Raw genomic sequence first — 18,666 nt, 5'->3', positions numbered from 1 at the left:
AGAATGAAAAGAGTAGAGAAGTCCAAGAACTTGACATAGAAGTAGCCCAACGTTGTGATGCTGGCGAGAGAAGTGGGCTCCACCAAAGGAGCGCCCACTGACATGAGAGTTTCCACAAGAAGGAACAAGAATCGTAAATAAATAGCAGTTCTAAAACTACTGAAGGATTTCATATCCTGCTTGCTTTCCTTCCTACACCCCTTTCCAGGCAACAACTTCCCTGGAAGTAGAGTTGAGTAGGATGGTCTCTAGACTCCCAGATAGTCTACAGCTCACAGTTCAACTGGAAGATACGAAAATAATTAAATAATGAAATTATAGTCTGGGGAAAAACAGAAGACAGGACTAATTCAGAACGAGGCAGATAGGGATGGCTTCATGGAGTTGGTAACTTTGAGCTGGAAGAGTAAAAAGCAATACAAGTTTACTAGGTGGTGGATGCTGGAAAACAATATTCAAGATGAAGGAAACTACACAGTAGAACAAGATAAGTGTAATTTCTCCCATTTGTATTTCTATTGCATTCTATTACATTCTCTTCCAGTTGCCAAATGAATACATGAATGAATGAATGAATGAGTAAGAGAAAACAATTTATAAAAGAAAGTGATTTCTATCTAAAGATTGTGCCATGATCACTTGACTATGAGGAAAATGTATTTCAGTTTAGTTTGCTTTAGTGCATTTTGGATGATTAACATGGCCAAATTTTGTTTAGCAAAGACTGATCATTTACATTTTGGGTTGACAATGGTTTCTGCTTTTCATTTGCCTGTCTTCATTTCTTTGGAATTACAGAGGGGACTAGCAAAGGAAGAAGGGAATAAAATTCAAAGACACTCAAAATGTCAAATTTTGCTACCTTACCCCATATTTGTGTATACTTTATATTCTTAATATAGAAAACTGTACATAGAATTCAATTGCTCAATCACATAACTTACTCTCATTACTCTGAAGTTAAAACTTTTATCGATTAGGTTTCTACTTACTTGACTTGGTAGGAACTTCACTGGGGGTTAAAACTGCTATGAAATCAGTAATTTTATTTCTGTTTGAGTGACAAGTCTAAGAAGAAAACTTGATACATAAAATTTATGCAGATAATTGATTGAATGAATTCCAAATGATTTAATTTACCTTTTTAGCCCAACGAATAAGGACTAAAGCTAGAAATGTCATTCAGGAATATATAAAAGTTGAGAGATTCTTTTAGGGCGGAGAAAGTGTGGAAATTTTGACTCACTTTGGATTTAAGTAAAATCTAGGAAAGAACACTGTACTTTTCCTAATATCAGCATAGATTTGTTAGAATCCCAGGTGGTAAGACTTTAATTTATTTGCGTGAATGCATAGTTCAATAAGAAATGATTCAAATTTAGTTGGAGTAAAACTGCTTAATGATTTCAAATATTACTTGTAATATATTAATATAACACGTTTGAATATCTATAATGGAGTCTCTTTCATTTGAGCCTTAAGGGTGTTCTCAGAGCCACTAATGCTGAGTGCTAGGTACATGCTGAAGCACCTAAGAGGAAAGCACTTTAGGTTAAAAGCACTTTCTCTTCTCAGCCTCGGGTTAAAAGCTATTTCAGGATTCTGTTAAAGGCATTCTTTGGTCCTCAGCTTCAGCTTAAAAGTGGCTTTGATGAAAAGTGCTTTGAGGCAGGTAAAGGATTTTATAATAAACCCTATTAACAGTCGGGGAATCATGTGGTTCCGTGCAAGTGTTGGCTCGCCCCATGGAGGTGTGGTACAAGCTCTGTGCAGGTCTGCCAGCTCCCCATGGGCTGTCCTGAACAATGTGGTCTGCTGGTTATTCTATGCAAAGAAATTGAAAAACATTTCCAGGAACGTAATTGGAGAGAAGGGGTTATGAGCCCAAATTAGTAGGCCATGATGTACACATTTCCGAAAACATTTTGTCTCCTTTGGGTTTCCAGTCAAATACAGTGTGTGTTTCTCTTTTTCAGCTCTTACTGTAGAAAGTGAGTGGCAATAACATTTCTAAAACACCTTATCCTATGCTGAAGCTGCCCACAGAATTGAATAAATAGATATCTCACCATGAGATGCACTTTGCCTATTGCACATTTTCTGGGTTTATTATATACTCTTGATTTATGTTATTTTTCCAGCTAGCAGGAATGGAGTATCTAAGTTGGGTCTGCCTACTGAATTGGCAGAATGACGTTCACCACCCAGATGTCTAATTGCAAGTGTTGATATTAGTCAGTAAAAGACACTGATTTAGGAGGAATTTTGAGCTTGTGGAGGTCAATGGGAATTCTGAGAGATGGCAAAATGGTACATGTATCCCAGCTAAGTCCCGGGGAATAGATCTGACTTCTGTTGAGGAAACGGCCTCAGATAGAGTGGAAAGAAGCTATTTTCTCACTTTGTGAGATTCAAAGCCTAAGAGCTATTGCTTCAGGCCCTAAAAAACAGGTGCAACGTGGAGGCAGCTGGGAAGAAGAGCGGTCTTCCTGTTTGCTCTGGAGACAGTGGATCCAGAAACGCAGTGGGAACCAGAAGGATTGGAGTACTGCTTGGCAGCTGGAAGGTTTTGTAGGTTTAGAAACTACTGGACAGTACCTAGGCAGTGAAGCAGCCATCTCTGGGAAGATGTTGGCTGCATGGCCATGGTGAGTTGCCTCCCGTGGGCAGTTTGTAGGCAACAGGGTATCAAAGAAGAAGAATCAGTGAAGAAGAACATGAGGAGGGCAGGCCTTATCATATGCAGCATACACCAGGTGCTCTCAGAAATAGCTAGGGAGACTTTGGAGACAGAGAAAGGCTGAGTTACTATGATGGGAGCCATGACTTGCAATATTTGTGCCTTAATGTCAGTTACTTCACTCACATCTGCAGGCTTCTGGGGCATATATATATCAGAGGCTATATAGGAACTAAGTAAAACTAGATAAAAAACATTAATTCCATAATGTAGCTAATATATCTTTCCATTGGCCTTCTAAAGTAGAGCCAAGTTTGCAGGGTATGGATGTGATTATTTCGATGCAGAATATTTCTGTCTAAGCAATGCTAGAGTGTCTAATTTTGAAGGAAGGAATTACATCTTACACATCTTTGTGGGCCCAGTATCCAGCCCATCGCTTGCCACATGGTACGTCCTCAATAAATGTTCACCAAATAAATAAAAATAAATTGCCTATAAAATAAATTACAAACTCCTTTACCTGGTAGTGTGCAAAATACCTACCACAGACACTTCTTCTCATCAAACCCTCTACATTTCACTAAGCCGCTATATACCATGCTTTCCTACCATTGTCCACCTTGAAGGTCTTACCCATTTCTGCACATGTCCAAATGCTCTAAGTCAAGATTCAGTTTAAAAACCATAGAATGAAGGAAACACTAATCTTTCCCACACTTTTCCTGCTTGTACTTTCCCCAAATCTGTGACCTGAATGCCCCTTAAAGCATTTGACATTTGATATATTATGCCACATTTGCTGTACATTTATCTCCCTTACTCATTTCTCAGTGGACCCTGCTTTATGCAACTTTGTGTCCTCTCAGAACATAGTGATTTAAAGAATCCATATGAGTAGGCAATGCGAATAACAAAGCATAAAGAAATGTAGGCATAGTTCTTCATCCTTATTATTGGATAGTGTATGGAAAGCTACAAGCATGGTGTGAGGCTCATAGAATGCTCAAAATGTTGGCTTTGTAAATGCAGTGTCACCAAAAACTCACTATAATTTATCTGTTTTGCGATTTTCAGAATACCTGCTCTGCATTCAGGAGAAGGAGCACGTGCAATATGCCATGCAGCAGGAAGAGTAGAATTAGGAGTATAGGAATTAATCATTATTATTTGCTATGCTAATTGTTCTTTATACGGTATCAACAATCCCAAGAGGTATTATCTGAACAGTGTTAAGACAGAAAACTTCATTATCTTGCCCAAATTCACAAAGCAAGGAAGTAGCACAGCCGAGTCTAGACTTCAAATCTACTTCAAAACTTGGTGATCTGTATGGCTTAATGACCACATTACATTGTTTTCCTATGTGTGGCATGTTCAAATAGCGTAGGAAGAGTTTGTCCTCACCGCCTTATTGCTTCACACCATATGTACCTAGACCCAATGAGGAAAATGGTCTTTCATATATTTAATTGTTCCTAGCATTCTTTATATATTTAAACATCATACAAAACTAAGTATAATTTCGGGTTCAAGTATCTCTTTCCCAGGAGTGAGCTGCATTTCTTGTTAGATGTTTTTGGAGTTCAGGATTCTAGGCTGGTGATAATGGGGGCAACAGTCTGGGACCCTTCTTCAGCAGAGGCTGCCTAGACCATTCTTAGCCTCCAGATGATGGAGTGCCAAATTGATTAATACAGACTCCTTTTAGCAGATCTTAGATGAGTGTCTATGATCCAACTCAGTATGTGAAACCGAAGCTCAACACACATATCCATGGCAGCTTTTCAGACTCTTGACTTAGAGAATTGCGTCTGGGGGACAGAAGCTTCCTCTGGGCTTTTGGTAGTGTTCATACTATAATAACTGATTGTAGGAACAGATGGCTTTGGGTTATCACAAGGACGTGCTTTCCATGAAAACTTGACCCAAAAGTATTTAATACCATGTCCAGAATTCCTCAGATATATTATCCCACTTCCCTAACTTTCTCCAGTGGGCTATTCTCTACCTTCTGGTCCTGGACTAGAGCTGTGGTCCCTGTTTTCCCCACTACCCGCCTCCTGCCCATCAGTCCCTTCTGAGGCCACAGCTCCCTGGACAGGGCTTCTGCTTCCCATTCTGACCTCCATGCTACGGCATGAGACAGGCATATCTACTAAGGTAGTGCCCCAGTGCATGGCACTGTACAGTCACGTTTGGAATACTTACATTCCCATATTGCATAGCTACCCTTGGAATACTTTCTCCATATTCCTATGGAATCTTGAGTTGAACATAATCTCACATACAGATGTGATTGTCTCTTCTCACGTGCAATTAATAGTATGTTTCTAACCAATATTACTTTTCTTCAAGATTATTCATTCATACTACAAATATGTGATCTTTCTGATTAAAGGGGCATGCATGCAAGTGTGTACATGAATAAAGAAAACTTACGCTAGGGAATGTGAGATATCTGACATCATTGGGAATTGTGTTTTTGATGAAGAGAGGGCCTAACCTTGCTTTTTTTCCCCCTAAAATGTTTGACTTCTTCAACTGGTAATTATGTAAACAGATTTATAACTAAAATGGGCTCTCACTTCCTCTTTTGACATGTTAATTGTTTCTAAAAAACATTAAGTGAGGTCCTGTCAAATTCTTTACATAATATTGAATGTTCTCCTATGCTAATTATTTTTTTTTAAGACGAAAAAATTGTAACATGCTCAAGGCCCCAGTGCATTTGAAATGTGGAGTCACAAAAGATGTAAACACGGTATTTTACTGTTCAGAGAACGAATGTATGAGGTGGTGCAAATGATGAAGGAGTCTGGGGAAGTAATGGCTTTTCTGAAATTTAGATTATTTGGAATCTCAAGATATTAAGATACCCTTAAGACAGACCATCTGCTTTCTCATTTCCCAGCCTCTAGTTGCGTGATAGATTCCTTCACTGTGAGGTTAACTGAGGCCAATCTTCTTCCGCCTCGATCTTTTCTTTTCCTCTTACGAGTTTGAGTTCCAAGTTCAAAGGGACAAGTTAGGAGTGATATATTCAAGTTAATGACCCTCACATGTGTTTAACTTGGATAACATCTCCTCTAAAATCCCCCTCCTCTCTAATACGGGTAGATAAGAAAATCATTAAAAAATTGGAGCTCAACAACTGTTGAAAGAATGAAAATTTCTCTCTTTTGCTCTTACATTTCTAAAGGAATTAGATCCTATGAAAATGTCAATCCTTGTAGCAGCCTTAGACAGCTATCTGCACAATTTATCCATTACAACACAAAGCATGATTGAATGCCTGCATGCATCTCAGGAAGGCATCAAGTTAGAGGCATCAAATCTTAAAATAAATTTTAAGAAGATTTAGTCCAGGTACACAGGTTATAATTTGGGGCAAAAGTTGAGCAAAAAATACATAGCAAATTTTCTTATAAATACTGGCCAAATATATATGACTTATTTTGTTTTAAAATTAGTGCATCTTTCATAATTTGATTCTCTTATGTGTGTAACATATATGTCAGCATCCACTGATGTTATTGTCAAATATATCTAAATCTCTTATTCTGCTAATTGCAATTAACCACTTGATATTTGCTACATGTTTGGGACACACTAGCTGGGCACAATGTTTCAGTTTTTGTTTTAAAAATGAGTATGTGAAATGGGTACATAATATTTCTTCAATAAATCCCAATTTAATTTTATCATAGATTGATGTGTCTATCAGTTAGCTATATAAAGTGCTTCTAATATTTTAATGGAATATTAAAGGTAAAATACTAGAGACAATTGAAAATAGAATGGAGTTAGGTCACAGTATTGATAGTAAGGGTGCTGAACTTTTGGAAAAATCTAAGTTGAAGAAGGCATGTATAAACAAATATTTCTCTCATAAATTTCTTTAAATCTCTCTGAATTCTTTTCTTTACTGGGCTTTTTCCCAGAGCTACCATTAAATTGTGAAAGGACATTTTCATAAAACCTTTTATATATGTGTTGCTGATTTGAGGAGGGGGAGAAAAGTTTTCTTATTTCTCTTTTGTGTTCTTTTTTTCCTGTGTGAGAAGAAAGTGTTCAGATCATCTTTTTAAATAATGAAAACAATAATAACTGTTTCCAGGAGAATAAGAAAGCAAAGAAGAGGCTTTCTTTGACTTATCTGTGATAAGGCACTTTGGAGCTTCGGTTTTTGTGAGTTAAAGAAAGAGATGTACACAACACTCCAACCCTTCTGTTATGACAGTTTATGCTTCCTATACAGCTTATTTAACTCAAATGCCTAGGAAATAGACACAATTACCACCTTATGGAATGCTACTTAACTTTAAACGTTCCCTACAGAATAGAAACCTACTTCATCAAAATTTATCTCAGTTTCCCAGGAATTATTTCTTCTGTAGGCTCCTGAATATTTCTGTGCAATTTAAAAATTTAACCCAAGATTGCTTAGAAAGAATTGTGATATAAAAAGAAAGAAAAAAGTCCCACACTATGGGAGTTTGTTCGTAAGAGTTCCTATGAAAGAGCTGTGTCCTATGCCCATGTACACTTTAATCATTCACTCTTTCAGCTGTTATCAATTTAAAACCAATGAAACTCCCACACTGAGTCCATTTGAGCAGTCAATTTTAATATCTCGAGGCATCTGTAGTTATTCTGAATTGGCTGCAAAAGCAGAACTAACAAGTTAAGCTCTAACCATAAGTCGACATCAGGCTGGTAAACCATACATCAAACACAGACAGTTAGTCAATACTCCAGTATGAAAACCCAACTAGCATTTTTAAGACGAGCAATATATTCATAATATGTTTGGCAGTCTGCTTTGCATTGCTTTCTTGATGGCTGTACATTTAACTTTCTAGTCAACAGGGTGCTTCTCGCACTGGCAAAGCAACACATTTGAGGGAGAAATGGTCGGTCCTCTGATTTGTGGGTAATATTTTTAAAAGAGAATAGAAGGGATGGCGGAATGTGCCTTTTGTGAATAAGAACTAGAAAGTGTCTTAATAGTTGCTTTTTATAAGAAAACTCTTTCAACCATATGTTCTGGATCTTTGAGCACAGTCCCTACTTCAAATATTATGTCATTGTCAGGCCATGTGTCTCAATTTTGTGTTTGGAAAATATGGCTGCTTGAAATACCTCTTTCCCTCCCAGGAATGACTCCATGACAGGGTTGTTGCCTCCCATAGGGAGAAGAAGACAATGAAGAAGGAGGAGTATTCAAACCAGATCAAGGCAGTCAACACTTCAATCAAATCACTTTCAAATTTCGGGGGCTGGGGGCCCTGGGTGAGGGGGAGTGAAGAGTGTTTATGACCTATAGCTGCCTATTCCCAGAACTCTTTTATGTACTTTTAATTTAATGTTCAAAAAGAAAGGACGTATTAAAGGGAAATATCTAAGGAGGAACAATGCTACATAAATTTTATGTTTTCAGATCCGTTGCCCCAGAAAATGCTTTGAAAAAACACACTTCGAGCAATATAGTTAATTTCAAAGAAGAGTTGGGAGATATACGTCTCCATATTGCAATCTGACCAACACTGACAGACCACCAATTATGATTATCCAAATTCTGATATGGCCTCTTGCCTCCTTCCCACAGAGAAAAATAGAAAATGCTGGAAGAGCATTTCTGCAATATGGAGTTATTTTTCTGATGACTAAGTTTTACAGAAGCTGGTTAAATTTCAATGTCGCTAATCAGGTAGGGTAACAAGACAAAGGAAAAACATTTTTTTATATTGAACAAAATTTGCCCCCCCCAAACAAAATGATATAGTTCTTTTTTTATCTTGGGAATTTGTGGAATATTGCTGATTTATAATAGACAGGGGAAAGGGGGAAAGATTTGTAAGCCAAACTGTCAGTGATGCTAAAGGAAATAAAAGAACACTATCTTAATCTTAGGATACGTCAAAATGAATTGTTGATATTAATATTTCCTGTGCTTTTGGCAATCCACACATCTGCTGAATGTGGACTCTGATGACATACTGGTTGTGAGAGCTCTGATATGTACTATCTTGGGAGACACATTCAACAAACACATAATGTGGACTCTCAAATCCCAGTCATACCATGAGTGAGAAAGGAGTGGGATCTCTTTTCTCAAGTACTATGAAAAATTCAACTCATTTCGTTGTATATGAAACATTTATTTATACATTTGTTCAAATGATCAATCTTCAGGTAAGAATTAAATTCTGTTTTCCTTTCTCTCAATTGTCCACCTTACCACAAAATGAAATCACCAGCTAGTACTTTGTGGAAGCAGTAGAATTATAAAAACTACAAAGGAGAAAGTGAGTAGCCAGCTCTGGCTTTGGAAACATTTCTTAGGGTCTACAGAGGCCCTGAAAAGCTAACAAGAACTAAGCTGAAGAATCTTCCACTGCCTGTGGAGCTGGGTCTAGGAGTCATGGGGGAATTATGTGGTATGAGAACACCTGCTGGAGAACAGCAGGGTATCAATAATAAATGCTAACCTTTAAAAAAGGAGATTCTTGTGAACACTGACAAGGGCCCTGCATCTTTTTCTTCTCTTCAGGTGGTTTCGTGGAGGAAAGATTTAAGATGTGATTAGAGGATTGAAACGGTCATAGATCGCCTCTCCAGAGGGCAGCAGCCTCCTGATGCAAGAAGGAAATATCACGTTAGCCTGACTTTTGGTCATCTGCAACTAGTTGAGGATATGTTTCAGAGAGCATATAAACTTTGGCTGGTGCAATTTCAGGAATGGAAGAGGATGTTTTGCATCTTTTCTACAATTTACACACACACACAATTTGAACTAGAGCACAGAGTATGCTTAAAATATGATATAAATTCACATTATGAAACAAAACCTGTCTCTACCTGCTACAGTTTCCTTATTAGTGTGCATGCTCTATGTCTTTTTATTTTATAGAAGCTTGTCAGCCCTCAAACTGGAAGACTTAAAGACGATATTTCTAACTGGCACCAGGATAAGACTAACCCTGTAGACTATGTCAAAACTCTGGGCAATATTTTAAGGATAGTCCATGGAATGAATAAAACCAGCATCTACTCCCAGGGTAAGAATTTATATGGGTTTTAGAAGCCATTGGTTAAAAACAAAATGCCAATATGCTGGTTTTGAATCAACTGGGTCTTTTTCATCTTACATTCCCAGCATTTAGCACAGTTATTACTAGGCATCCAGTCAGTTTTAGGGCTAAAGCCTGATATTATCTAGCATTTTCTTTTACTTGAAAAAGGGGAAGGATCTTGAAGACTTGACTGAAAGGAAAAAAAATGTAATTTCTTAAAAAAAAGAAAGGAATAAAAAGAATTATTATTATTTGCAAATACACAAAATCTAATGGGTTATATCAGGAAATTACTGGTAAAACCATTTTGTAGGTACTGAAGTCCAGGTATATGTAAGTCGCCATCTCAAACAATATTATAGTCTAACTACTGCCTGTGTCAAAAGATCTCTCTCCATAAGAAAGTAAGTTCCTGAACCACAGGGAAACCAATTGATTATTCTGGCTCACTCTTTTTTCCCTTACCTAATTCACTTCCATTTCTGAACTTCATTTTTCTCTTATTGCTCCAAAGTTATTCTGCTTTTAATATCTCATAAGACCTGGATCATTTCCTCCCTGGATAACAGGCTTTTAAAAGACATGGGCTTAACTTGCTACCCAGGTGCACTTTTTTCTCAACATTTGCCATCTCTCATGGTTGACCTGTATTTTATTATTGAACAAAAGCTAGCTATGTGGTACTCTATTACCAACACATTTGCTCCCAAGAGCCTTTAAATAACAGAAACTGCCTGGGAACTATAAATGCAAAGGAACCAGGAAGCTTGTAGGCCAAGATAAAGAAGCTTAAGGTTGGCTATTAATTTTGGCTAATATTAAATCATGACATAGCTCACACGTAAGGATCACAGTTCAATTATGAACCATAAAGAAGTTTGAAGAAAAGAAGATTTACAAGATATTTTTAAGCACATTAATGCATATTGTGGAAGTTGTGAGAGTATTTCAGGCCCAAGCAATGATAGACCCATGCCCCAGTATATAAATTCAAATACAATTATTCTCAGACTAACACTGATAAAGTGGCAAAGTTGGAGCATGTCTCTACTCAAAGGTATATTGCAATGTTGCTCATATATATTTTGCCTAAGTTAACAATGTGACAAGTAGGTTACACTGTTATAATCAGTTCTAACAAATTATTTTAAAAATACTTTCCTCTTAACTCAATGATTTTGTTATTCATAAACATGACTATTGAAAGTTTAGGGCTGATAACTTATATTTGCAATTTGAACAGCAAATCTTTCTTTAATTCTCAACATATTTAACATAGTTTACAAAAGTACCATAATTTTAAAGACATTATTTTCTCACGTGATGGAAACCTTAAACAATTAGTTGTGTCTGTGTGGGTAATTACTTAAGTGTTCCAGCATTAGATGACACTATGTAAGTGGGTGTAGCTAGGAAAGAAAATGAGCTCATGCCCATTTATGTACAAAAAGTACCATAATAAAAATTACCGAAAAGACAAATATGAGCCAACTACAAATTACCTATGTATTCCCCTTGAATTAAGCCAGTTATTGCTGCCTTTCCTTGACACTTGCTTGGACTAATTTCTCAGATTCTAAAGGAATACTTGGGCGAATGGTTTCCTAGGGCCGTCTTGGTCGTAATTTGCTCCATAAACCTATGTAAGAAAAGAGAAGAGGGAAAGAAAGGAAGGAAAGGAAGATGATAAGAAGGAAGGAAAGATGGAAGGAAGGAAGGAAGGAAGTTGCTGAATGGTTAAGAGAAGCGGAGCAATATGCGAGGTTCTTTCCACATAACATTTTATTTAAATTTTATGCCATAAACTTCATAGATAAAAAAGTCAACCAAATATTAAGTTATGTAGCTGGTAAATGGCAGACTCTAGCCTTATCTTAGCTTAGTGAAATTCTAAAGCTGCTGTACTTTCAAATAAATTCAATTTTCTGAATTGTAAAATGGAGTTAAAATTTTTCTATCTTCATAAAAAATCTATAAAGATTGATTCAGTTTATCAAGAGTATAGAAGGCATTCTATATCCTTTGGGAACATTTGATGTTTGAGGCAGGTGTGGGAGTCCCTACAGATGACTCTACAGTAAAACCATATCATTGACAAGCTCTACCCATGTATACAGAGCTTTCACTAGTCTTTGTGGAGCCTCATTCTGCAATAATAATGGACAACTATTGCCCACCAGACATTTGAGCCACATGCCTAATGTGATGGAAATAGAATCAGACAAATACATGAAAGAAAGGTACCTAGAAGAAAATGACGATTTAAAGAACAGAATAGAACACTTTAAAATGAAAACAAAAGTCCAAAACAACAACAAATTTTAATTTATATTCTTAAATAAGTTGGAAAAAATGTAATCTATTTTCTATTTTCTCACTTATTCAATTAATTAATATTTATTAAGTGCTAAGTGCCATCCTCACTATTAAGTATGGGAGTAGAGTGGGCAACAAAGTTTTTCTCCTCATAGGATATGAGAGAATGAGATATGCAAAAAGGAACAGAGAATAAGAAAGATGTCTAGAAAATTGAAAACATAATTGCCAAAGTTAAAATAAATTAATATAAAGACAGGGGGATAAAATTGAGAATTATTTCAGAATATAAGAAAAATCAGTCTTGATGATCTAATACTCACACCATAAAGAACCCAGAGAAAACTGATAGGAGGACCTTATCAACATAATAATAAAGAGAAAAAATCCCAGAGCTGAGAGAATCACAATTCTTCAAGTTGAGTGCCAAAGAGAATAAGTTTTAAAAATTCTACCAACTATATACATTATCTTGATTACAGAATCTCAAAATAAAGACAAAAAATCCCAATGATTCTGAGAGAAAAAAATTCAAAGTAACAAGAATAAGAATGAAACCTGCAACTCTATGTTCTAGAGGGAATGGAATTTTAAGCCCAACTATACTATTGGTCAAGAGTGTGGGCACCCTGAAGATATTTTTAGACAGTCAAGGTCTCATGTTTTCTAAATGAGTTACTGGATGCTGTTACATAGTAATAGAAGGAATTAAAGCAAGAAAGGAAAGGCATGGGATTCAGAAGACAGTGCATATGACTCAGAAGATCAGTGAAAGGAAATCACAGGGTAATAAAGGTGAACCTTGGAAAGCAGCCAATCCAAATTGGAGCAAGATGATGGAAGGACTTCAGAAGATATTCTGGGGAAAAATGCAGGGAGTCACAGACCAGAATACATAAACTGTTCACTTGAGAGGATTAAATCACTTGATGACGTAAAGGCCTAGAAAGCAAGAAAAAAATGAAATTGTGGGGGAAAAGAAATCTATACAAGAAATTCACAATCAAAAAATGAATCAAACTAGGGACCAGCCCGGCAGCATAGTGGTTAAGTGTGCACGCTCCGCTTTGGCAGCCCGAGGGTTCGCAGGTTCGGATCCAGGGTGCGCACCGACGCACCTCTTGTCAAGCCACGCTGTGGTGGCGTCCCATATAAAGTAGAGGAAGATGGGCATGGATGTTAGTCCAGGGACAATCTTCCTCTGCAAAAAGAGGAGGATTAGCATCGGATGTTAGCTCAGGGTTGAACTTCCTTACCAAAAAGAAAAAAAAAAAAAAAGAATCAAACTAAAAGACAGTATGACTATAAGCAAATGATGGAGCATAAGCTTAAAAACAAGAACATTGTAACTTGTGTGGTCTGTAAGGCATAGCATTGGAGCCATGGATATGTTAATCTAATCTGCAAATTACTTGGCCAAAAATTCCATAATATTTACATGGTCAGTATAAAGTAAATGCTGGCGACTGATTTTTTTCACACTTAGATCCAAAAGATGAGGGGACAATGGAGGAATTGATAGTACAACATAAATGTACTAATATAACTTTCAAATGGAAAGAATGGAGAATCTTTTTCACCATGATCAAGGGGCATTACTCTTTGAGGGTCAGAGGGGTCATGGTATTGTAAGAACAGAGAAGGAAGTCTAATACTTGGTGCTACAGAAAACAATCCTACGTAATCATAATCGTAGGAATGCTGTTTTATGGTTTTTAACTTTTAGAATCAACCTATAAATAAGTCATAATTGTAGAAACCAGTTAAATAATGCAAATTTTCTTCATGTAGAGGTAAAGATTACAACAGCAAAGGTAGAGGAGATGAGAGGGGTAGAGGGCACTAAATTCCTCCTCTTGTCAATGGAGGCATTAAGTCTCAATTTTCTGTGGTTAATAGAACAATAAATAGAGATTTAAGGAAGTTGGAAGTTCCAGAGAAGGCCAATGGAAACAGTGAGACCAGCTGGATTTGACCATGAGTAATTGAGGAGGAAAAGGGCCAGGTAGATGAGGTCTGGTTTAATTGAGTTGAATTCATGCCTAGTGTAAAAAATCTGAGGTAATGTCTAATCTTGATAAATCAAGACATTATAACATTAAAGATAAGAAAGATAGTGATCAAAAAACCCTAATCTATACCCCAAATAACAATAACATAAGATATGGAGGCAACCACCAGAAGAACTACAAATAGAAACAGTTCCAAGTGGACTTGCTAATGAGAAAAACTGGGATGAGGCAGGAAAGCACTGCTTTTCACCATAAATCCTGGAGGTGTACTATTTAATCTTTAAACAGGTTGTTTCCTTTATAATATACTGATTGAAAAATAGAAGTAGTACAGTACTACTTTCAATTTCTACTAATACCATCCAGTATGGTTTTGTCCATATTAAAATGAAAGAAACTACTTTCTAAACATACAATCTTCTTGATCATTTTGATGCAAGGAAATACTAGTTGCTCCTAACAAAACAAACAATTGTTATCTTTTCTAAAAATTGCATTGCTAAATATTTCCTGTTCTTGGATGTCAATGCTGTTATTTGCAAGATTACATAAGGTAGTTTGGCTGATGCTAAAAAGCTATAACTTCAATTCCAAAAGCAAGTAGAGGCTCTGTACAAACACACCTACCACCCTAAAATGTACCCTCTTGCCTATAATTTACATATTAAACTGATTTGAGTTTTGTTTCCAACGAGACGCTCAATGCAATAAACTCACACATTTAAAAAGCGCTCGCCATTCCCTAGCAAATGTGAATGCACTTGGAGAAACTGAAGGCTTTTCAGAAGCTACCACTGCAATGGTACAATGACTGCTACACCCGCCTGGGCTATTAAGATTTCTTTCCATTGAGTGATCATTCAGAATTATCTGCTGGCTCTTTTTTTGGCATCGGAATGTATCCTTCTCATTAGTTATATTAAAGAAATTAGAACATGCAGCCCCATCAAGTGACTGTTTCCAGATCTAGATTCTAGCCAAGGAAATCACATATTAGCCAGGTCTCCATGAGTCCAAAAAACAGGTTGTGAAGAAAGGGTTTGTGACTGAGTTTAGACTGTGTGATTTTGGGACAATTCTCAATTCACATTTCACAAGTGCTTTGCGGATATTGTTCTGCTGGACATTGTAAAGTCAATCAAGCATAGCCCTTCCTGCTCTACGGTGGGTGCTCAATAAAGGCTGGCTGTATTCAAAGGTCAGCCCTCTCAACACCTCCTGGTAACATTACATGAAAGAGTAAACACTTGGAAAAGTAACTGTGCCCCACAGAGCCCTTCCCAGGTACCACGAAGCACACTTATAAAACCCAAACCACCACACACAGCTTTCCTAACCTTGGTAATGGAACCAAGGTAATTGGCCAAGGCTAACTGGAGGCCAACCAGACCTTTTGTTCCAGATCTGGAAGATTAAACAGTTTAAAGAATTTGATATGTATTCTTTGGGAAAATGCACTGTAAAACAATTTTAAAGACCATTATCCCACTTTCTAAATAATTTTCTCCTTTATAGAGTTAATTCCTTTTACTTGGAGAAATTAACCATTTCCTCATTAATCATTATTTTATATGATTTTTTTGTAACCAATCAAAAATAATGATATCATTGCTTTTTCTAAGTCTTTCCCCTAGATATGCTAAGAAAATGCACTTAAAGTACTAAATTTGACTGGGCCTGTGTTTTTAAAAATTGGTTTAATGCCTTTTACTCAGTTAAAAATCTTAGTAAAAGCCTTAAAAAAAAAAATTCATGGTTAAAACTGAAACAAGCCCAAAAAGTGACTATATTTGCATAACTTGATCTGTATTTGGAAGAAAATTCCACTGAAGACAACAATGGAAGCTTATCAAATTAGAATTTCACATAGATTTTCCATAGCCTTACTAATGAATACTGACTCATTGGTCAGCTATGGTGAAAATTTAATGGAGCTCTAAGATAGGAAATGCACACATCAGAGTGTGTTCAGTGGTTCCATTACATCAGTATGAAAACTGCATTAGGCATACAGTTCCTCTGCTGCTTTCTGAGACCAATTCTAGAGCACTATAGTTATTAATTCTTTAGCATTTTAATTGGGGCCAGTCCCTGCCATTGAATTAAAATCCCTTTCATTTTATCACAGTCATGAAAAATATGGACTTTATGTCAAATTGGGATTGTTTGGGCTACTAATCTAGCTTTACGGTTTTTCCAGATGGCAGGTAACCCACAACTGAATCCTTTTTAAGAAGCTATAGGATGAATTCTAAGGTAGAATTAAAACTGCTAGTATATTGTTATATGAAGTTGAATCTGTAGGAGATCAAATACTGTCTGTGACACTGAAAAGGACATCCTCAGAGAGTACAAGTCTGAGGTAAGCCTGATTTAAAGCAGATGCTGGTTCTACCCCCAAATGCTTCCATTCTAAGAATTTTCCATTCTATTAGTGATATATATACTCATACATCACACAATTTCACTTTTCACAATTTATTCAGAATGCTAGATGATTTTTGTGATATGTACACTTGTTTCAAAATGGACTGAAATAGATAGATCAAACAATTATTGTAGACTATTTAAATAATTCTCATACTAAGTATTACTGAAAATATTAAGATTTGCTTTGCCCTGTTCCTGAGAAATAATTGTATATTAAATCACCTTTTGACTTCTACAAGGATCAGTCTTTCAGCTTTTCCTCATAGTTTATTTTAGGAGTTTATTTTAGCCCATTTTCAAATTCTTTCGTATATTTAATTTTCAAAATATATCCGTCAGTCAGAAAATTTGAAAAACAGGGAGAATAATGGACTCGATACATATGATTGCTTGTTAGGTAAATAATACATTTTGCCTGTGTGATCTATAAGGTGATTTCTAGTTATGGAAATCGACTATATCACTGGATCTTTCTATCCATCCATCTTTTCATCTATCTGGCACACTAACAGTAGTAACAACAGTAATGAACAATAATGACATTAATAGCAGAGGACACTTACTGAATACTTATCTTCCAGAAACTCTGTTAAATGCTTTTCATGGATTATCTCACTTATTCCTCTCGATGGCCCTCTCAATGGTGGGTGTAAGGATCCCCATTTAACAGATGAGAAATCTGAGGCTCAGAGAGATCACAACCTGTTCCACATCAATACGAGTGAGTGGTGGAACCAAAGTCTGAATTCCAATCAGTCTAATGCCAGAGTCTGCGTTTTTCTATTCTTTTGGCTAGGTTGGTTGAGGATATTTTATTCCTTACTTTAGATATATTTGCAAAAGTACTTGCTGATTTCAGTTTAGATTGAACTCTCAATCCTCCAGCTCTCAGATCCATACGTTTCCATGACACTAGTTTGTCTCAGACTTCCTTTCTAGCACTTTCTTCCTAGCACTTATTTCAGACTATGACGGGTTGATCAGATAACTTGTTTTCTAAATCAGGACACATCTGAAAGGGAAAAGGGCTGCTGTTATTAAGTATGGTGGGACAACAGGTGTAAACCAGGATTGTCTAGGCACATGGGGACATGCATTCATTCTGATGGGCCACTAGAATATCCCTTCTCTGCTGCTAGTGCAGAGCCCAGATCCTCTGAGGGCAAAACTAGGTATGTTTTTCAATGATCCTATGATGCAACCTTTGTTTTCTCAGGATTAGTTTTCTGGACAACTATTTTTTTCCTCTGTTATAGAGCAGAACATTGAGTAAGCAACCTAAAAAGAGTAAAATATCCTAATATTCCTTTAGAGCTAAATAGCTATAGACACAGAGGTACAATCATTTATCACTGTTAACGGTAAAAGTATAAAACATTCTCTACCTTTAATAAGTCCTTTTTCTTGCAGAGTTTTCAGGGAAGGTCTTCGGGTAATAAACTTCTTTAATCTGCTTTTAACTCGGTTTTTGTCGCTTGTATCGGAAGCACTGTGATGCAGTCTGAACACTGGAGATTAAAAAAGAAAGTCAGAGGCTTTCAGTAAATTTCTCCTTTATGATTATTACTTTATGCAAATACAAATAGAAAACAGTAGTTACGGAATAACTACCTGAATTAATAGCTCAGGCCCTTCTGTTTATATAGAGGGTATGTGTAAAATTTGCCCATATGAAAATATTAGCTCCCTTGCAACATGAATGTGCAATGAGAATGTGGTTAGCTCCATGTATTCACAATTTATTTTCATTTTCATTCCTTCATATTTAACATGATAACCTTTACCTGGATAATTACACCTATTTGTATCTATACAGAAAATTAGGGTCAGAATAAAGAAAAATTCATGTAAACTCAGGGAAAAAACTTTTTAGAATTGTTAATTTCAACCTATTATGATTAAAATGCCTATAATTCAGGCATTTTCAAAGGTTCTAGTCATCCAAATAATTTTGCCAGTCTTTTTTTTTTAATGTTAACCCAAACTGATTTATTTTTCTGAAGCAGATATCTCTTATTCTCCTTATTGATGTGAAATTACTACCAGTTCTAGGTGAAATTCTGAAACACAAATTTGCCTCAAACTTTTTCCCTGTCTTCATCAGTTCCCTATCCTCAGCTCCCTATCCTCACCTTTATCTGCAAAGTTG

At 36.4% G+C, this 18,666-nt stretch overlaps 1 protein-coding gene across 2 annotated transcripts in view; it reads right to left on the bottom strand.

Annotated features, from left to right (window-relative positions):
• Positions 1 to 18,666, bottom strand: part of ARHGAP15 (Rho GTPase activating protein 15) — a 588,967-nt gene that overhangs the window by 230,044 nt on the left and 340,257 nt on the right. For both annotated transcript variants that reach the window (XM_058548899.1, XM_058548898.1), the window contains one exon: positions 17,903 to 18,025. In XM_058548899.1, the coding sequence (XP_058404882.1) occupies positions 17,903 to 18,025 (123 nt within the window). The remainder of the gene's footprint in view (positions 1 to 17,902; positions 18,026 to 18,666) is intronic.

Source organism: Diceros bicornis, chromosome 10 (assembly GCF_020826845.1).
Source record: "Diceros bicornis minor isolate mBicDic1 chromosome 10, mDicBic1.mat.cur, whole genome shotgun sequence".
In the NCBI taxonomy this organism is placed as follows: Eukaryota; Metazoa; Chordata; class Mammalia; order Perissodactyla; family Rhinocerotidae; genus Diceros; species Diceros bicornis.
Note: the sequence above shows the minus strand (reverse complement) of the source record. Positions and strands in the feature narration are given on the sequence as shown.